Genomic DNA, 21,991 nt, shown 5'->3' on the forward strand with positions numbered 1-21,991 from the left:
CATGCCAAGCTAATTTTTGTATTTTTAGTAGAGACGGGATTTCACCATGTTGGCCGGGCTGGTCTCAAACTCCTGACCTCAGGTGATCCAGCTGCCTTGGTCTCCCAAAGTGCTGGGATTACAGATGTGAGCCACTGCACCTGGCCAGAATTTCTTTCTTAATGAAAGGACAACCAAGGCAAAATGAAATTTTTAAGTAAGGAGCTGCTTCTTTTCTGGTTTCCCTTTGAGCGAATTCTTTCCAGTTCTCACTGAACTCCCAAAGGCCCCCAGGAAGGGAAACTGGCAGCTCCAAATGACCCTTGAGGGCACGATGAGGGTGCTGCCGCTGGTCCCCATGACTCCCATGCCTGTGCTAGTGGACATAGCTCCAGCCATAACCCCAAAGGCATTTTTATAAACAGTTATTCTCCCCCTAAGTCCGTGCCATAGAAACACAAGGTTGTATTTTTGTTATGATAAAATGTGTGTCTAAAAAACTACCAACAACTGTAATGACACCGGTGCTATTGTATCTTTGAAATAACTGTGAAATACATGCCTCTAACTATCCAATAAAACATGTCCTCAACCCCGTTTGTTCTTAGTCATAACAACAGATGAGTATGTCACTGACCTGAATACCAGTGGTCTCACACTAGCAAGGGGAATGATGAGTTGTTCATTTTCTCTTGAACTATATATATAGTTGTCATCTTTGATTTAAATATGAAATATCCTAAAAATACAAAAAAATTAGCTGGGCATGGTGGCACATGCCTGTAATCCCAGCTACTCAGGAGGCTGAGATAGGAGAATTGCTTGAACCCAGGAGGTGGAGGTTGTGGTGAGCCGAGATCGCGCCATTGCACTCCAGCCTGGGTAACAAGAGCGAAACTCCGTCTCAAAAAAAAAAAAAAGAAATATCTGCCTTCCTCTTCCTAAACCCATTCTCTAAAACTCAAATAAGCTTTGGGGTTTCTTTGGATCCCTTCTCTCCTCTCTCATGGAAGTCTACACAGGGCACCCTTCTGTCCAGGACAAGTTAGATCTAATTCTGTGTAACTTCAGAAAGGCTACTGTGAACAGCTGAGATTTTTCTGGAAAGATTCTGTAATAATTCTGTAAGAATTCAAAAATAATTCTGTTTTTAGATAAGATTTTTATGATAAGCTACCTTTAGCCACTATTTTACTGTTGGCAGGGTACTGCTACTTGCTGTAAAGATTTGGGCATTCTGAACAGGGATAACACGCCACGTCCTACCTGCTGCAGATACCCACCCCTCCATCACAATGGGATTGGTCCATCTGGAACTTGTGACACTCACCACACCCTTCTGTCCTCTGGAGGTGCCCAGTTCTCCCTTCAAGAGGCTCGTCTGTCCATGACATGCCACCAGGCTGAACACAGAGACTGACAAGAGAAGTGTGGCCTGGATCCTGGCTTTGCTAAGGCTCCATCAGTAACTTCTCTGCCTCAGTTTTCCACTTGTCAAACACTTAATGACCATAATAACCTATGGGTTTGTTGCTGCGGGGATTAAATGAGATAATGAATATCAAATGTTTGGAACAGTGCCTAGTACACAGTTGACCCCCAATAAATGCTAGCCGATATTATTATTGTTTAACACTACAGAGACATGCACACATAGAAATATGGTACATCAGATGTGAAACTAATGGCAGGGTTATTAAAGACAATTGGTGTTTTAAAATCTGAATTACACAGTTTGTATTACACACACACACACACACACACACACACACACACACACACACACACAAATCTGTACCAATTAAACACAATAAAGTTGAAAGGGGATATAAATTACAGTTTTTCTTTTTTTTTTTTTTTTAAACAGACAATAGTAAAATACTACAGTCAGCTCACTATACACACAAATCATGAACAGCAGCTTTTCATTAAGGTTTCCAATGTCTTACTCATTTACCAACTCGAAGAACTTAAAGAAAAAAAGGTACAGCAGGCTGTACGCATTCTCTCTCTCTTGCGCTCAGAACACACTTATAGCTGTACATCCAGACTGATTATACAGGCATCTACAAATAGGTACAGAAAGGACTTCTGTAAAAATTTCCATACACATAATCCTTCAATGTCTCCATTCACAGGAGGATTTTACAAATGAAGACACGACAGCAGGGTCACCTGTATTCAATCATCTCCTGCAAACATGGTAAATTATGAAACACCGAACTTCATAGCTCAGTCCATCTCCTCAGCATTTTCCAGAATCAAGCAAAATAACGACAGCAAAATCACACCACAGTGAAATCTACCAATCCAAAACAGAACCACACACACAAAAACACATGAAAATCAACACCTCCCACCCCACCCACCCCACCACGACTCCTGGCTGTCCTTGTGTTTTCTTACAGTAATACTGCTCTCTTCATTCCAGCTGCCCGGCTGGGCCGAGCCATGGTCCAGGCATCTGTGGAGTCAGGGCCCCAGTCACTGTCAATGGTTATAATACAATGTCAAGTCAGCAGGTGGTGGGGCAGGTGGAAGACCAAAGAATATAGCTGTGAGATTTCTCAGTGTGCTTATGAAACAGAGGACAGGGAACGGCAGCACGTGGCTTGGTAGCCAAGGGAATTATGGCACCAAACTCACAGTCAAACATACATGTTCACACAAAAGAGTGGACAGCAAAAATGTTGTCTTATGTAAGTTCTTTGGTTATAAAGAACAGCATTCTATAACCTTTTCTGCAAAGAGGGATTTGCAAGCTCATTCTTAGGCAATAAAATATTTTTCATCTGCTCATGTATAAGAGATCGCCCAAGTTGCTTTGTAACAAAGTCCAGTACCTTATAATTTTCTACAAATCACCTTTATCTGCATTTTAGTGTGTAGCCCTGTCTGTCTCCAGACATACTATAGATACACGTTTCATATACATAATATATATTATTTATAAAAAACAGATTAGAGCACTGACTCCAGATTCTATAGTAAGAACTGATTAAAATTGTACAAGAACAGTCTGTTGGAGTCTGTAGAGGTTTCTATACAGTGGAGGTGTGTAGTAAGTGCAAACAAAAATACTGTCACTTAGCTAATCCAGGATTTTCAGTTCTCTTGCTTTCTGGAAAAAGCAGAGGCTGTTGATTCACCCAAGTGACAAAGTGCTGCTTCTCCCACTGGGAGGGGGAAAGGAGGTGCCCAGGAAGTGCCCGGCGTGGCTTCTCCAGCTTCTGGTCTGAGGTCCAGCCGGATGGCAGCATGTTTTAAAGATGGAGCTGGTGCTTGCCCAAGATGACCAGGTGAACAAAGACGCCAAGCTGTGGCCCGAGGAGGGGGTGCTTGCTGCTCCTACCTCGAGGTCGTGTCTCCCTGGAATGCAGAAGCTGGTGAGTTCATGCTTCTCATCCCTACCTGCCACCCCACCCACAGCACCCCATCTCAGCCCATTCCACACCCACTACGAGAAAGGAGCACTTCCTAAAGGGATTCACAGGATTGGTTTTATTACGGAATCCACTGCTGGAATTCACACTGTAGAAGCCCTGAGGTGATGTTTCTAGGAAAAGTAATGATAGCAACACCCAAAGTAAAAGTTAAAAAAAGAGGTTGGGTACGGTGGCTCACGCTTGTAATCCTAGCACTTTGGGAGGCCAAGGCAGGTGGATTGCCTGAGCTCAGAAGTTTGAAACCAGCCTGGGGAACATGGTGAAACCCCTTCTCTACTAAAAATACAAAAAATTAGTCAGGCGTGGTGGCCTGTGCCTGTAATCCCAGCTACTCAGGACACTGAGACAGGAGAATTGCTTGAACCAGGGAGGCTGAGGTTGCAATGAGCCCAGATCGCACCATTGCACTCCAGCCTGGGTGACAGAGAGACACTCCATCTCAAAAAAGAAAAAAAAGGTTACTTCTATATGTGCAATCTAAATCATTTCAGGGGTTTGAACAAAAGTCCAACTTAGAGTTCTCAGAAAAAATTGTAAACCGTCAAAACAAATTATTGAAACCAATGTAACAAAAACATTAAGTCAAAAATATTTTTAATTTTTGTAGAGACAAGGTCTTGTTATGTTGCCCAGGATGGTGTCAAACTCCTGGGCTTAAGTGATCCTCCTGCCCTGGCCTCCAAAGTGCTGGGACTACAGGCATGAGCCACTGTGCCCTGTATCCAAAAACTCTTTAATGGAGAAAAATCTCCATAATCCCATTATTTTGATATAACCACGTTTGTAAATTTCATTTTAAACCATGGTCTTTGGCAGGAACACGCTATTCTGGAAACTTTCCAATCCTTACCTTTTCTCATTGGGTCCTAAATAATCTAGGCAAGAATGGGGTTGTTGCCCCTCTTCCGTCTTCCATGGGCAGTGCTTCCTACAGTGTGGCCCTCAGATGCCCTGTCTCCTATTACTCTATGGGGGTGGAAGGGGATGGGGAGGAAAGAAGGGTCTGTGAATACCTTATTTCCCCTGATGCACACTGTATAAAGCAAAATCTTAGGGCTGGAGGGCAGTGACTCCTGGGAATTTGAATTTTAAATTTTTTTATTTAATTTTTAAAAATAAAAATTAAATAAACAGAGACAGGATCTTACTCTGTTGTCCAGACTGGTCTTGAGCTCCTGGGCTCAAATGATGATCCTGCTTCAGCTTCCAGAACAGCTGGAACTACAGGCGCAAGCCACCAAGCCCAGGTGAATTTGAATTTTTTTTTTTTTTTTTTTTGAGACGGAGTTTCGCTCTTGTTAACCCAGGCTGGAGTGCAATGGCACAATCTCGGCTCACCGCAACCTCCGCCTCCTGGGTTCAGGCAATTCTCCTGCCTCAGCCTCCTGAGTAGCTGGGATTACAGGCACACGCCACCATGCCCAGCTAATTTTTTGTATTTTTAGTAGAGACGGGGTTTCACCATGTTGACCAGGCTGGTCTCGATCTCTTGACCTCGTGATCCACCCGCCTCAGCCTCCCAAAGTGCTGGGATTACAGGCTTGAGCCACCGCGCCCGGCCTTTTTTTTTTTTTTTTTTAAACGGAATCGTTCTGTTGCCCAAGCTAGAGTGCAGTGGCGCAATCTTGGCTCATTGCTACCTCTGCCTCCTGGGTTCAGGTGATTCTCCTGCCTCAGCTTCCCAAGTAGCTGGGACTATAAGCATGTGGCACCATGCCTGGCTAATTTTTGTATTTTTGGAAGAGATGAGGTTTCACCATGTTAGCCAGGCTGGTCTTGAACTCCTGACCTCTGGCAATCTAACTGCCTCAGCCTCCACAAGTGCTGGGATTACAGGCATGAGCCGCTGAGCCCAGCCATGAATTTGTATTTTCAAGAGGCACCCTCTGCCACACGCTCTGTGCCCCTAGAGTTTGTAGCACCTTTAGGTTTGAGACGCAAACCTAACCTTACAGTAAATAATCAACGAGTCTTTGACACTGGCCTTCGTGACGAACAAGGACTGAAAAGCTGATGTATACCATGCAGCTTCTGCTTTAATCCATGTGAAGGAAGTTGAGGACCTAAACAAATGCATGCATTGCTTGCAAGAACAGTGGTGAGTGACTATCATTATTCTTACGTTGGGGAAGGAAGTCTTTTTCTTCTTGTCAGAGATGACTGTTTAGGTTTTGGCAGTTCAGTAATGAGTATGCTGTATAAATGACTGTGCACTGAAATTTTTTTTTTTTTGAGACGGAGTTTCGCTCTTGTTACCCAGGCTGGAGTGCAATGGCGCAATCTCGGCTCACCGCAACCTCTGCCTCCTGGGTTCAGGCAATTCTCCTGCCTCAGCCTCCTGAGTAGCTGGGATTACAGGCACGTGCCACCATGACCAGCTAATTTCCTGTATCTTTAGTAGAGACAGGGTTTCACCATGTTGACCAGGATGGTCTCGATTTCTTGACCTCGTGATCCACCCACCTCAGCCTCCCAAAGTGCTGGGATTACAGGCTTGAGCCACCGCGCCTGGCCTGCACTGAAATTTCAAGAGCTGGTATGGAAAGCAGGGGCAAAAGCATTGGGGCAAAAAGCCACATCGATGGAATAACTTGCTCAGCAAAACAAAGGGATAGAGTGGCAGCATGATTATCTTACTTTCACCAAGCCTCTTTCTAGCTCTGTCAGTTCTTTACTGTGCTAAGCCATGACTCTTCTTCCATACCTCTTACAGTTGGTGGTACTTCAGAGCAGAATGCTCAGAAGCAGAACATCCCTCATTTATATAATTTGCAATTTTCCTTAGCAATAGTAGCAAAAACTCATTTTGTTCCCATATGAAAATTAAGCAACATGTACTGGCCAGGTGTGGTGGCTCATGCCTGTAATCCCAGCACTTTGGGAGGTGAATGGATCTCCTGAGGTCAGAAGTTTGAGACCAGCCTGGCAACATGGTGAAAATAAAAAAAATTAGCCAGGTGTGGTGGTGCGTGCCTGTAGTCCTAGCTACAGGAGAGGCTGAGGCAGGAGGATTGCTTGAGCCAGGAAGGTAGAGGTTGCTGTGAGCCAAGATCCTGACACTGCACTGTAGCCTGGGTGACAGAGTGAGAGCAAGACTCCTGTCTCAAAAAAAAAAAGAAAGAAAAAAGAAAATTAACCAAAATTATAAACTAACCTGAGTTACTTCCAAAGCCCAAACCTGAACTGCTGGCGAAATTTGCCTATACCTCCCCAAAGCACTTTTCCACCTATGGGCAACAAAGGACTGTCTTTTTCCAGTTCTACAATATATATGTTTTTCTCATTTTAACATCTCTGAAATTGAGGTGTGTCTTATAACTGTTTGTATTATAAAGTTTAATTGGCAGTATTTTTTCTTAATGATACATAAAATAATGGATCATACAGTAATGAAAGGAATCACCGATTTGATGAAATATGATAGGTGCTACCAGAATACTTTGGGAAAGCCAGTAACTGAACATCTCAGGGGATGGATATGAGCTTGATCCTTATCCATCTGAACACTTAATTCAACACCAACCCATATGCCAGGTAAAAAAAATCCACTGGTCCGATAATTTCAAAATTGCATTCTAGTTCCCAAGGCAGACTTGCTCTTCAACAGAGCCAGCTGTGCAGGAAGTGAGCCTGCTTCTCTGTGGGCTTATCTTTGCTGTCAGAAACATCTGGATGAATCTTTACTACCAAGTCGTTGCAGTGAAGAGCCTCTGGGTTTGTATACAGTTAGACATACTCACTGACAGCACAGAACCCAAAGGGCTTCCTCTGGAATGATTACCTGGTCATTCTCTAACTTGGAATGCAGCTGGCTGGGGTGGTGGAGCCCATCTGAGACGGTCTTGCTGCCTGTTTTATTTGGTAGGTTCTTCCTACTCGAAAGCTCTCCAGCAGAAGAATATGTCAAACCGTCAAAATCTTTTCCCTCTGACACCCCCATAAACTCTGTGAAAGAATGGTCCTCAAGGACGTTGGTGGTGTGTTCTACCGTCACCTCCCTGGGGCAGAATCCCCTGGCTGGCTGGCTGCTTTTGCTGGGGCAGACATCTAGTTCTGCACATGAGCCAGTCCTGCACAGCGATCTGGAGTTTTTCTCAGGGATGCTTTGGGATGATGGGCTCCCTTTGGCTAAGGCACTGTTTTCCTTGAGTGGCACCATAATTATCTTGTCCTTTACCAAGACTTTTTCGACTTCTGTTAACTCTTTGTTTGAGGACGGCCTGAAATCATGCACAAGTGATGGTGTAGAGTGCTCGGTGGAGTCTGCGTCCTTTGTCTGAAGGGCCAGCTGATCTGAGCTGTCGCTAGAAGGGACCACCATATCAGACAGGGTGGCATTGGAGGCACTGTGGGAAAAGTAGCCACTGGTAATACTGCTGGTGGTAGGGCTACGGGACACTTCTTTCTCCAAGACCCGTGAGTTTGACAGATCTACTTTTGAGGAAAACCATTCCCTGTTCTCCAAGCTGGCATTGTAAACACTGAAATCAGCAAACTCCACAGGCACATAAGTCTGTGAACTTATCAGCTTCCTGTTAATAGCTTCCAGCTCATTTTCTTCCTCCTCAGAGTCCTACAGAAGGAAAGCAAAAGTCAGTCATTAGCTCCTTGTAGTGACTGTACTGCTGAGACAAGTTTTAAATGCTTGGCGATTAAAGGCATTCACATTCACATGGTGTTCAGTGTTTTCTTTCTGTCTTTCCAAATCTGGCCAGATCATGTCACCTACTGCAGATAAAGGTATATCAGTATTCTCAGAGACCTGCAAATATAAACCCCTTGTCATCTAATATGAAGGGTATTTAGTTCTAGGTTCACTCAGTGCTAATTAGAAATCATTCCTTCCCTGGTTTAAGAGAAAGGATGGAACTGAAGTGCATTGGACATTTTATTAGTTATTCAGAATCAGTTTTTAGTTGTGATGTTTTCTCTTTTCTCATTAAATGAGCAGAGAAACAGGCAGAGGCAGAGAAGAGCCACTCCATTTGTCTTTAGAATCTTCACCTTGAAAAGCAAAGTACAGGTAGTTAAGGTAATTTGTAAAAATTTCTCAGCTATTTTATGGGGGAAAGGGGAGTTAAACAAAGAACCCAACTGCGAAAGGGCAAAAAACGTAATTTCAAGACACACTTTTATATTATACTAAATATTGTAAGGCAATAAAATACTAACAATTTATCTGACACTCACTGTCTTCTAGGATTTTTGGGAAGTATGAGTAGAGGGTATGGCTAGAAGGTGAAGAAGGCATGGTAAAGTTTAAATGAAAATCTCCTTTATAAAATAGTTTTCAAACTCTGTTCATAACAATCGGTAAATCCTTGCAAAAGTGGGTGTCACCAACTCCCTAGTCTCTCTCCAAATGAATGGTTCCTTTATTTTTGGCAAAAAAAAAAAAAAAGTGGATATTTTATGTCCAAATAAAATAAACGATTTAACTCTCTAGCCATTTGTAATTGACCTCAGAAGCACCTAACGAAATCGTAAATATTCCTTTTTAAATGTGTCTTTTATTCAACAAATACACACTGAGCATCCACTACATGCCAGCCATCATCGTAAGAACTTGGAAAAAGCAACGGTGAGCAAAAGAAGGCATGCTCCCTCCCTCAGAGAATTACAACTTTGCACTCTTGCTCTTAGAACAATCCTGCATGGATGGATAAAAATTTCATTTACAGGAAAACTTAGTACCTCAAAAATAGCTTTCTTTCATTGGTCATCTGGTTTAAAATATCTACAATTAGAACAACTAGATGCATGTAAAGACCTGAAACCAAAACATCAGCCCTATTCACTAAGTTTGCATATTATTTATTTTAAGATTTATTTACTTTTATTTATTTATTTTTTTACAGACAGGGGTCCACTCTGTCACTCAGGTTGGCGTGGCGTAGTGCAATTGCAGCTCACTGTAGCTCAAACACCTGGGCTCAAGCAATTTTCCAATCTCAGCATCCTGAGTAGCAGGGATTACAGGTCTGAGCCACTTTACCCCACCCATAAATTTGCATTTTAATTGAGGTAGGGAGGGGGCAACATCTTCAAAGCATGGCAAATACTTGTTTACAAATGAACATAACTTTCATCTTTTTAGATGAACAGTAGTATTTTCTTTTGCATTTCAAGATTCTACATACCTCAAAAATATTTTAATACTTCTTTTTTTTTTTTGAGACGGAGTCTCGCTCTGTCATCCAGGCTGGATTGCAGTGGCGCAATCTTGGCTCACTGCAATCTCAGCCTCCTGGGTTCGAGCTATTCTCCTGCCTCAGCCTCCCAAGTAGCTGGAACTACAGGTGCATGCTACCACACCTGGCTAATTTTTGTATTTTTAGTAGGGACGGGGCTTCACCGTCTTAGCTAGGATGGTCTCGATCTCCTAACCTCGTGATCTGCCTGCCTCGACCTCCCAAAGTGCTGGGATTACAGGTGTAAGCCACCGTGCCCGGCAGTTTAATACTCTCTTAAATGCTTTTCAGCTTTTAAAAAATTTAGTTTTTATAACTAAGTTCTAAAAATGTCACTGAATATAAATGTGTAAAGGAATTGGTGATCTTAATTCTTTAGCTATTAATCAAAGGTGAATATCAAATATTAGTGATAAAGTTCCTGAAATTGGAAAAATAAAATTTTTGGAGACACTAATCTATTTCCATCTTATCTTAATCTGCATTCTAAATTAAGTAGCATTGTCAAAAAAGTGGGGGGGGGGGGGAAGCATTCTTTCCCTGGTTTGGAGAAATGTTGGTGAAGGAACAAAGACTGAATAGAATTGTCTGAACCAGTATCCTTTGCCTATATTTTCTATATTCTCTACTTGTCATGTTTAGACTCAAAACTAAATTTCTTTTTTCTTTCTTTCTTTCTTTTTTTTTTTTTGGAGACGAAGTCTAACTCTTGTTGCCCAGGCTAGAGTGCAATGGTGTGATCTCAGCTCATTGTAACTTCTGCCTCCTGGTTCAAGCAATTCTCCTACCTCAGCCTCTCGAGTAGCTGGGATTACAGGCACCTGCCACCATGACTGGCTAATTTTTGTATTTTTAGTAGAAATGGGGTTTCACCATGTTGGCCAGGCTTGTCTCGAACTCCTGACCTCAGACTTCCAAAGTGCTAGGATTACAGGCGTGAGCCACCTCATCTGGCCAAAAATTAAATTTCAAGTGTTTGTATCTCTTCTATTTCCTTTTGATTTAAGCTGGCAAAGAAACACAATTCTCCAAGTCTAAGCATATATGATGCAATTAATGACTAAATTACTATTTACTATAATTAATTACTAAAGTTATTTATTGCAAGGAAAATCAAATTTAAAGATGAGAATTAGCAATCTGGGGTCTTTTATATGTTTAAAGTTATTTCTTCTCAAGACCAAGGAAAGGCCTGTTATCCTAAAATATAATTTTGCTGAATGAAATATGTAATCATGAATTTACTCAGCAGAAAGAGTTGTAAACTTATCAAAGATAATAAATTATTCCTAAAGGATTAGAGTGACATTAATAAAACTAAGAATCTATAAAGCCCCAAGAGATTAAGTTCAAATAGGTAGCAGTTCACAGTGGGGAAAAAGACCCAAAATCCCAAAGGAAAAGGTGGAAACAGTAGGGACAGCTTATTCCAGAAAAAGGAAAATTTAGCAGAGATTAAACATTTTCCAATACTTAAAAGGAGATTGCGAGTTATTGCCAATTAAGGGATGATTTAATTGGCTTAAACCGTATTTTGAGGGAGTTTGGTTTAGACTTTTTAAACCAGAAATACCATTTCTCATTATATCTTAAAGAAGAATAAACTAAGCACCTTCCTACAATGTCTTAAGGACAAAAATAATGAAAACCCTACCTAAAGTGGTGCATGGAGTCAAGTTCTCCAGCTTCTCTATAGCTACAGTCTTCATTTGATTTTTGGAATTTAACTTACGCTGCTATTTACCTATAGACAAAACACCTTGATTTTAAAAAAGGGATTGACATCCACATTAAAGCAGTGATTCCTTGTAAGGAGTTTCACTTGATTAATGCACTTTCCACTTCTATTATAATCATGTCTGTGCTGTTCACCAGAGGTCTCTGCAGAACTGTACCAGCCAAGGGCTCCAGTACTTCTGTCCATGGTACTGAGGAGCAAGCCCTTTGTCTGAAGAGCAGCCGCAGGGCACACTGCTATCTTTGGAAGCACCTGGAGTCACTGGAGTCCCCTCAATTATGCTGAGGAATGGGGCTCTTTGGTCTTACGCTCTTATTAACTGTAAGACCTTGAGCGAGTTGCTCAACAATTCTAACCCTTTGTTTCTTCTGTAAACGAGAGGAATAAACCACATGCTATCTATGCAAGACCTAAGAGAAGGGTCATGTGGATACTAGGAACAATCACTGACTTTAGGCTATTCTCTATGTTTTGTGACTTAAAAAAGATAGACTCCAAAGGTAGATTGTTGGCCCTATCTTATTCATATGAGACATGAAGTACATCTGTATGTCTTCTCAAACTGATCAAACAAAATATTGCTTTAAGAATTAAGCATAGCCATATTGACTATATTTTATTACAGAAGTTACTATGGTAATTAAGTGGGTTAAACAATGACAGGAACAATGTCTTGATACTGTCCTTCTCAAGAATGTTTTCAAACTCTCTTGATCAGTCTGCACTCCTGAGTCGCTCTGATTGTTCAAAAGTGGAAGAGAAAAGAACGTGAATTAGTCACAGAGGAAGAAAACAGTTTGTACCCACTTATAAGAGAAAAAAAAAAGTTTCCCAAAGAGAAACAGGAACCTTAGGTCAAACAAACAATGCACTTAAACTCTACCAAAACACCCTGAAAAACTGCTATCTGGAATGAATTAAAGAGCCCAAAAACCTCTTGAGTACACAACGCTCAGCAAGCCAGTTTCCTATGGAGAGTAGAGGACAGCTTTTTCAATTAAGACTCTGGCAAGAACAGTAACACCAACAAATCCTCCTTACTGTACTCTATGGTATATTCAGTCATAGAGTCTAACTGCTGCTTGAGACTTCTTGGGTCAAGATAATCTGGTTCCATCCTGCCCTCTGCTAGCTGAAAGCCCTGAGATGGGTTTTATTTTAAAATATTAAAGGGAACATGAAGAAAACATGAGTCTAGCCCTGTGAACTGTGAAAATACCTGCTGAGCAGCCCAGAAAGCTCATCCAGCAGTCTCTTGAGTGTGTTCTACCAAAATGTGTTGTTACAATAGGTTTAAATTGAGTGGCTGTGCAGCACAGTGTAAGTGTCATGCCGATAAACAGATCCAATCAGACACAGAGCCCGAGAATTGGCAGGGGAACAAACTACTCATTTGGCCTTTTTTAGCCCACACTGCAGCCCTTGTTAATAGAGCAGGGGGTGGTCAGGTAAGTGGGGGAACAGCTCAGTAAGATTTGGAGAGTTGAATGAGCAGCTATTACTATGTGGACTCTTCTCTATCAGGAACTAGGATGGAGTTTTGGGACAGAGGGACGGGGAGAAACCAAAGGCAGAGGAGGTGAAGAGGGATAAAGAAATGGAGGGAAATGGTGCGTTTCTTCTTATATTAGAAATGAGAAGATTGTTTCTGAAGATCCACCAGCACTACAAGCATGCAGGGGGGTGGCCAACCGCACATCCAGATTAAGCTGCAGTTAGTTCTCACACAGTGTGCGTTAGGAACTGTTAAAAGATCTCACACTAATGAGCTTTGGGAATGGGTCTGGCATGGTGTCCCTGGGAAATGAGACTCCCCGCACTCTGCCCAACAGAGACAATCAGATGCAACATAAGCAGCAAGTAGCCTCCTGTCTCCCCAAGCTGGCTTTACTTTTCAAAGCCTAGGAAGCCACAGGAAGGTAAAAGCTGGGACAAAAAAATTACAGAATTCTTTCCAGGCTTGAGAATATACAGGTTTTTTTTTTTTTTTTTTAATTGAGGTATAATTCATAACCTAAGGTGCCTGGTATGCAGTGTTTTCAAAACTGTATCTCAAATTTGTAATTTTAAAACCAAGTGCTAAGGAATGAGGTTTCACAGGTAGAGTTTCAACCTACCTGTGGCAAAATATGCATAAGCCATTCTGAATGCAAGGTTGGTACCAATGTATGGGAATGTATTTTGCCAGCTAATTAACAAAGGTTACCCTAGACAGTGAGATGATGAAGGGTCATGGTAGACTGCAGTGAAGCTCTAACTACAGAATTATCTCGGCAATAGCATCAGGCAACATAAAAAAGCTTCCAAACATATCCACAGCTAAATGCATGATTACTTACTCCAAGTAAGTGCAATTCCTCTAGGTAGATTAACTTCAGAATCTGGGCAATATGTACAGGCACATTAGAAAGATTTTGGTATTAATTAAAGATATCTCTTTGTTACACTTTCATAAAGACCAGAAGCAATCAAAGTGCCTTTTTCCCTTTTTCTAAGCAAACTTATCCTAAGCAAAAAAATAACTAAAATAAATTGTAGGTCATGGCCACATCCATGCAAAATATCTTTACCAACGGTCACATTTTAATTTTTTTAAGACAAAGACCCAATACAAGTCTTAACTTCTTCTAGCATTTGAATGATTGTCTGTGAAAGGGCCTTAAACCCACCACCAGGCAATATGACAGAAACGGTTCCAGAACTTACAATCTTCTTCTCACGTTTGCTATTGTGTTCTACTGGCATGCTGCTGCCATTGCTTCCTGAGGGCACAATGCAGCCAGGGTTATGTGCCTGAGGTGGAGGCATGCTCTGCAAAGGTTAAGACACACAGATGCATCACACACAAAAGACGACAACGGCCAAAATACACATTAAGTACATGCAAGTTAGAAAAGCAATGCTAACACCTTTATTACATGTGAGTAGTGCAGCAGCCAATTCTGCAGGCCAGAGTTAAATTACTGGAGAAATATGACAGGAATAAGCACATTCTGTGGCAAAAAGCATAATCAGTCCTATTTAAAAAACAGCCTTTTGACCAGGTACAGTGGCTCATGCCTGTAATCCCAGTGCCCTGGGAGGCTGAGGCAGGAGGATAAATTGAGGCCAGGACTTTGAGACTAGCCTGAGTAACACAGCAAGACCCTCTCTATAAAAAACAAAATTGAAAATCTCCAATAAGACAAAAAAGAAAAATAATTTTAAAAAAGCCTTGAATATTTTCAAAACACCTAGAAAACATCTTTCTCACTTGAAACATAAAAAATACTTTGAAAAGTCATCAACACAAAGAAATAAAACCACAGCAGCAATAACAAACAAGAGATTCTACCATGACTCTGCATGCTTGAGAAAGAGGAATTCGAGAAGGCGGGGGGGGGGGGTCCATGGAGTGATGAGCATGCACATCCACATGCGGCACTCTATTTGTTAATGCAAATGGCTGCTCCACAGGCAACACACTCTGCTCTATTCTGCACATAACAGACAAGTCAGGCATTTACCTCCTGGCTTAGAAGAGGCCTCGCTTCAAGGGCTATCCTTTTCTTATGCTCCTCTTTTACAGGCATTAGGGGCTTGAAAAACTTTGGCGGCTGAGGAGAGAATGCTTTAAAAGGGCTGATGGTTAAGGCATGAGGAGTCTCTGATGTACAACCTGGGGAAGATGAGAAGTTATGAGTTTACAGACGTTGCACACTTTAAGCAACACATAGGAACTGAGGCAACGACCTAGCCATGGGAATATCCGGGAAAACAATGAAATTCATAGGATAATAGTTGGCTAAGCACGAAAACAGATGTACACCCACCCTGTGCAACATAGGGAGACCAGACTGTAAAAAAAAAAGAAACAAAAAACAAATAGCCAGCCATGGTGGTGTGCCCCTGTTGTACTTGCTACTCAGGAGGCTGAGGCAAGATCGCTTAAGCCCCAGGGGTTGAGGCTGCAGTGAGTTATGATGGTGCCACTGCATCCCAGCCTGGGCAAGAGAGAGAGATCCTGTCTCAAAAAAAGCACAAAAATTGGGAGGCTGAGGCGGGTAGATCACGAGGTCAAGAGATCGAGACCATTCTGGTCAACATGGTGAAACCCTGTCTCTACTAAAAATACAAAAATTAGCTGGGCATGGTGGCATGTGCCTGTAGTCCCAGCTACTCAGGAGGCTGAGGCAGGAGAATTGCTTGAACCCAGGAGGCGCAGGTTGCGGTGAGCCGAGATCGCGCCATTGCACTCCAGCCTGGGTAACAAGAGCGAAACTCCATCTCAAAAAAAAAAAAAAAAAAAACAACCCACAAAAAACCAAACCAAACAAAAACAAAGAAAAACCATCAAATAGATGTAGGCAAGAACAGGAATAAATTTATGAAGTCACAAAGAGTTACTAAAGTGCTAATGTATGTGAACAAAATGAGACACCAAATTTTCTACACTCTTTTCAAGGTCCAGCTTCAGTGCCACTAACCAGACCAGTTTCAGCTCGTACTGATTTTCCACTTCTCTGAATTCTCACAGCCCTTATTAATATCTGCACGTTCATTTTGGCACTTTATCATTTAACATCTTATTTTCTTTTTTTAATCACCAGGAGTCAAGCTAGATTAACATCTTATTTTCTATGTCTCTTGTTTCCACAGTTATATTTTAACACAGAAAGTTGAGGCTCAGTAAATACTCAATGAATGAATACTGTGTACATTTTCTTGCGAGCCTCTTTTTCTTCCTGCTCTATATGACTAAGGGAGCACAATTCTTCTCTTTTGTTTGAATCATCTTACCCCTTTGGCCTCTTTCCTCCCTTTCCAATTTGCTAGCATAATGGCGAATATATCCTATGTTTTACCTACTAATATAAGGTATAAGGTAACAGAACTGGTTTATATAGCTGAAGAATACTATTCCCCTTAAGGCACTGGTAGACTATGTAATTTAGGTAGTAATATTACCATGAATCAGACTCATTTGGGTATCATTTTTGAAAACTGCTTTACGAATCAAAGTCATGTTCTTGTAAAAATTCCTTTAGGTACACAAACATTACAGAACTGGACATTCTTCTCGTGGAAAATAATATGATTTGTATGTGCTCAAAACTGGACTTCAAAGTCAGAAAATGATGTATGAAAGATGATTTGGAAGTTCTAAAGTGATATACAAAAAGCCTACGATTATTTGGGTGGTATGTTGGATACAAAACAAAAATAGATCAAATAAGTGAATGTAATAGGTTCCACTCAAAAAGACAGCTTTGAATTCATCTAGTTAATTATAGTATTAGCTTCATATCTCATTATATGCCATTAATGAAAGAATTTTTTTCATGCATTTTCTAAGTAATTACAAAGAAATATCACTGCAAAATAATCTCACCATTACCTTCTTTATTTCTTCGAGGAGAATCCCTGGGTAAAGTTCCATAACATGCTACATCTTGGTAACTGGAGCTGTAGTCAGACATGTCTAACTGGTTCTCTGGCCAACCCTACAAGGTAAAAATATAGGCTAACTGTAATTGAGTCACTCTATAACAAGAAATAAAACCCAGGTTGGAGTTTCTTCTATTTTTCAATGGCAGTATATACTGTTCTTTATTTTTATTACGAAATATTTCAAATATACAGGAAAGGCCTGAATATTATAACAAATACTGTCTTAACCAAGGTATACCCGGAGTGCATAAGCGTCAACATTTTATTATGTTTGCTCAAGATTTAATAAAATTATTACAAATGCAGTTTAATCTTTTGGTCCCATTCATCTTCCTCCCTCCCGAGAGGCAGCCACTTTGAGCAATTTGGCATATATCCATAATGACTTGATAATTTAATGAGCAAACTGAAACACTCTCAGAAGACATCTGTTCCATTAGTAATTCTGCCTGGGTAGCAGGCACAGCTGGGACCGTCCCAGGCAAATTTGGCAGTGTGGTTACTCTACCTATACTTGAGATTTAAAAGTTTGAGATAGGCATCAGGTACTGATATACCAAACAGAGAAAACTCTGGCATATCCTATGAGCTTATTTAACCTTCTTTCAACTTCTCAGGAGTTGACTGCCACTGAAGACTACATTTTAAACTTTTTAAGGACATAAATCTGTGCTTATACCTTTTGGATCATCCACGGTCTCTAGCACAGTAACGCATATATAATATGTATTCAAGAAATATTTGTTGAGTAAGATAATGTTGCAATTCGTCCTTAATTTTAAAATCCCTGTTTTACCCATTTGAAATAATTTTGATTATGCTATGGTGAATATAACACCTTTTCCAATCAGAGTTAGACCAATAAACACACAGATATCTATTCAATTATGTGGTACTGTCCTAGTATGGAATCTATCATGGTAGGTAACAATGTAATACTGGAAGTGCATAGAAATTGGCTAAATACGGTGGCTCAAACCTGTAATCACACCACTTTGGGAGGCTGGGATGGGTGAATCACCTGACGTCAGGAGTTCAAGACCAGACTGGCTAACGTGGTGAAACTCCGTCTCTACTAAAAATACAAAATTAGACAGGTGTGGTGGCAAATGCCTATAATCCCAGCTACTCGGGAGGCTGAGGCAGGAGAATCACTTGAACCTGAGAGGAGAGATTGCAGTGAGCTCAGTGAGCTGAAATTCTGTCACTGCACTCCAGCCTGGGCAACAAGACAGAAACTCCATCTCAAAAAAAAAAAAAAATAAATAAATAAATAAGTGCACAGCAATTTCACATCAAGTATTTGAACTTGGAAATGGAGCTGTGGAAAGAACTATCTGCTTATGACTAAGATGGGAAGCCCAGATATTTTTCTTTTTCTTTTTTTGAGATGAAGTTTTGCTCTTGTTGCTCAGGCTGAAGTGCAATGGCGTGATTTTGACTGTGGCCTCCACCTTGCAGGTTTAAGCGATTCTCCTGCCTCAGCTGCCTGAGTAGCTGGGACTACAGGTATGCACCACTACTCCTGGCTAATTTTGCATTTTTAGTAAAGATGGGGTTTCTCCATGTTGGCCAGGGTGATCTCAAACTCCTGACCTCAGGTGATCTGCCCACCTCAGCCTCCCCAAGTGTTGGGATTACAAATGTGAGCCACAGTGCCCAGCCCTTTTTCTTTTTAAACTGACAGGATCAACCAAGTAAGCCCTAGAGATTTTAAAAACATGAAGATCCCATAACTTTCCAGACTGAGATTCTGCTAAAAACCTAACCATGCTCATAGGTGCATACCTTATCATCTTCATCAAAGCCAGAAAGGTCTGGTCGGCTGGAAGAGACCTTTAAGAGAAGAATGGTTTTATCAACGTGGTCAATATATTTAATATAAGTTTCTTTTTATATAAAGAAACAATGTCACAGTTGAAGCCTATATTATTCATTCTTCTCGTCTTCTTTCTTCCCTCTCCAGGAGTAGTGACTACCCTCAATTTGGAGTTTATTATTCCCACACAAGTTTTATATAATTATATGGTGTATATACTCATAACCAATAGTTAATATTATTTTGCATATTTCATACTTTGTATGAGTGATACCTTACTATATATGGTCTTATTCAATAGTCTAATCAAGTATTGATATGTGTACTATTTTTAGTATCATTTAGTTTTAAATATGACTTGTATGAGAATCTCTAGAGTATGTATCTAAGGCATGAAATCTCTGGGTTGTACATAAGGTATGAATATATTTTGACTGCTTTTCCATACAGGTTTTAGAATCAACTTATCAAATCTTACAAAAAATTCTGCTGAGAATTTATAGATTAGCTTAAGGACATACCAAGTTTTTGATACTGTGAATTCTCATCAATGAGCATAATCATTATTTTAGTTTAGTCCTTTTTGTTGATAGCTGTATTTAGGTTTCTTATTTGTTCTCGATTCAGTCTTTACAGGAAATTTCCATTTTATTTAAGCTTTTACATTTATTGGCATAACATTATTCATAGTTTACTCTTATGATGTCTAAATTTCTGCTCTTTCTAGACTAATAGCCTCCTTTTAGTTCCCAGTAATATTTGTATCTTCTCTCATATTTTCTTTTCTTCCCCAATCAATCCTAACTAGAAGTCAGGTCATGTGACTAGTCTTTTCAAACAAGCTGATTTTCAGCTTTATTGATCATTTGTTTTCATTTCACATACCTCTGTTCTAATATTCACTATTCCCTTCTTTATTTGAATTTATATTTCTTTTTTTTTTTTTTCTGAGATGGAGTCTTGCTCTGTTGCCCAGGCTGGAATGTAATGATCTTGGCTCACTGCAACCTCTGCTTCCTGGGCTCAAGCGATTCTCCTGCCTCAGCCTCCTGAGTAGCTGGGATTAGCCACCATGCCTGGCTAATTTTTATATTTTTCAGTAGAAACAGGGTTTCACCACGTTGGTCAGGCTGGTCTTGAACTCCTAACCTCAGGTCCACCCGCCTCAGCCTCCCAAAGTGCTCGGATTACAGGCATGAGTCACTGTGCCTGGCTATATTTCTGCTCTAATATTTCTGTCTTTCTTAATTTGAATGTATTTTGATTTTTCCCCCTAAATTTAAACAATTTTATCTATAAATCTCTATGAATCTCTAAAAGATAAGGAACTCCCTTTCCCTTTTAAAAAATGATAACCACAATACCATTATCACATCTGAAAAATTTAAGTGATTCCTAAATACTATCAATTATATAGTCAGTGCTCAAATGTCTCATAAACGTTTAACTTCACAGTTTACTTTGAATCAAGATGAAAATAGCTCATATATTGCAATTGGTTGATACACCGCTTAGGTCTCTTTGAATCTGAGTTTTCCCTTTTGAAATTTTATTTGTTATAAAAACAATTAAATTTGAATCTATTTTGAAAAGCTAGGTCATTTGTTATGTATTGTTTCCCATGGTCTGAATTGTGCTGATTAAATCCCTGTGGCATCATTTAACATTTTCCTCTGTCCTCTAAATATTAGTAGTTTAGAGTCTCTCTCTCTCTCTTTTTTTTTTTTTTTAAAGAGACAGGGTCTTGCTCGATCATCCAGGCTGGAGTGCAGTGGTGTGATCATAGCTCACTGTAACTTTGAACTCCTGGGCGCTAGTGATTCTCCTGTGTCAGTCTCCTGAGTGGGACTACAAGTGCGTGCCACCACATCTGGCTATTTAAAAAATATTTTTGGCCGGGCGCGGTGGCTCAAGCCTGTAATCCCAGCACTTTGGGAGGCCGAGGCGGGTGGATCACGAGGTCAAGAGATCGAGACCATCCTGGTCAACATGGTGAAACCCCGTCTCTACTAAAAATACAAAAAATTAGCTGGGCATGGTGGCGCGTGCCTGTAATCCCAGCTACTCAGGAGGCTGAGGCAGGAGAATTGCCTGAACCCAGGAGGCGGAGGTTGCGGTGAGCCGAGATCGCGCCATTGCACTCCAGCCTGGGTAACAAGAGCGAAACTCCGTCTCAAAAAAAAAAAAAAAAAAAAAAAATTTTTGTAGAGATGGGGCCTTACTATGTTGCCGAGGCTGGTCTCAAACTCGTCGCCTCCAGCAAACCTCTCTAAAGTCTTGATCAGATTCAGATTAAAAACATATATACATATATATTTTTTAAGATTACTTCATAAACAGTTTTTCTTTACTTTTTAAGCTAGATGTTTACCTAATTGTTTTTACTCTACTTTTTAATATAAGCAATATAAATTTCCTAATAGTAGCCCTCACCCTCTCATTTTTTTTCTACGGTCTGGTATTGTTTTATACAGAATTATAGGGAATTTAGGGTGAATAATTTCTATCTAAGTACCACTTTAACTGCATCTCACAAACGTTGATCTATGTATCATTTTAATTCTTATTTAGTTTTAAATACATCCCAATTTCCTTTATAATTTCTTCTATGACAGCTGAGTTCATGAAAAGGGTTTTTCCAATTTACAACTTTATGAGTCTCTCATCTATTTCTAATAAATGCATTGTGGTCAGAAGAAGTAACCTATGTGATAATGATTACTGGGATTTGCTCTGTAACCCACTATAGGACAATTCTTGTAAATGTTCACTATGGTTTAAATAATTTTCTGGCAATTCTGGAGAACAGAAAGGCTGTGTTTTTCCTTGGAAAGATCTTACTTCCACTCAGCTGCTTCTGGGAAGTGGCTGCTTTGAAGTGGTCCATGCAGTGATCTGTCCTATCTGTCTGTGACAGTTTTGCCCCTGCTAGAAGCCGTTTCTGTCAATTGGATTTTCTAGACGAATTGGTTGAGAAAAATAATCAAAATGGTCAAAGGAATAAGTAGGGACTTCCAGAGTGACTACATGCAGTGGCTGACTTCTTATCACACTGATGGCGGCAGACTCAGCTCCACCAGGGGAGCTAGAACGGGCACAAAAACTGACCCTGGAACAGCCAGCACCTACAGACTCGGCTGCCAGGATTCTTAGCTGACTCCACCATCTCTAACCAACTAAACTCAATTTATATCTTAAGGAACTTCTTTCAAGGAGATAACTTGCTGAATGGGAATTTATAAGACTGAACAAATGGCTTGGTCTTAAACAACTGTGCTTCCTGGTATGCGTCCCTGGTTCAGAGAAGTAGGCCACACTTTGGGATGCCCACACCACTGCCATAAGCTCTCCTGCCACTGTATGAACTCCACCTTCCCCCAGCCCAGAT

The 21,991-nt window shown here is 40.6% G+C and overlaps 1 protein-coding gene across 8 annotated transcripts in view; it reads right to left on the reverse strand.

Moving 5' to 3' along the window:
* Positions 1-1,582: 1,582 nt before the first annotated feature.
* Positions 1,583-21,991, reverse strand: part of KIF13A (kinesin family member 13A) — a 226,989-nt gene continuing 206,580 nt past the window's right edge. For 2 of the 8 annotated variants that reach the window (XM_074398480.1, XM_074398479.1), the window contains 6 exons: positions 18,573-18,620; positions 16,732-16,837; positions 14,861-15,012; positions 14,061-14,165; positions 7,207-7,998; positions 1,583-3,348 (listed from right to left, as the gene is read on the reverse strand). In XM_074398480.1, coding sequence (XP_074254581.1) covers positions 3,328-3,348; positions 7,207-7,998; positions 14,061-14,165; positions 14,861-15,012; positions 16,732-16,837; positions 18,573-18,620 — 1,224 coding nt within the window. In that variant the 3' untranslated portion in view covers positions 1,583-3,327. Of the gene's footprint in view, positions 3,349-5,002; positions 7,999-13,693; positions 13,736-14,060; positions 14,166-14,860; positions 15,013-16,731; positions 16,838-18,572; positions 18,621-21,991 lie in introns of those variants that run through there. The other 6 variants (XM_074398485.1, XM_074398482.1, XM_074398481.1 and 3 more) reach the window with 5 other exon arrangements.

This window comes from Saimiri boliviensis, chromosome 4 (genome assembly GCF_048565385.1).
Source record: "Saimiri boliviensis isolate mSaiBol1 chromosome 4, mSaiBol1.pri, whole genome shotgun sequence".
NCBI classification, from domain to species: Eukaryota; Metazoa; Chordata; class Mammalia; order Primates; family Cebidae; genus Saimiri; species Saimiri boliviensis.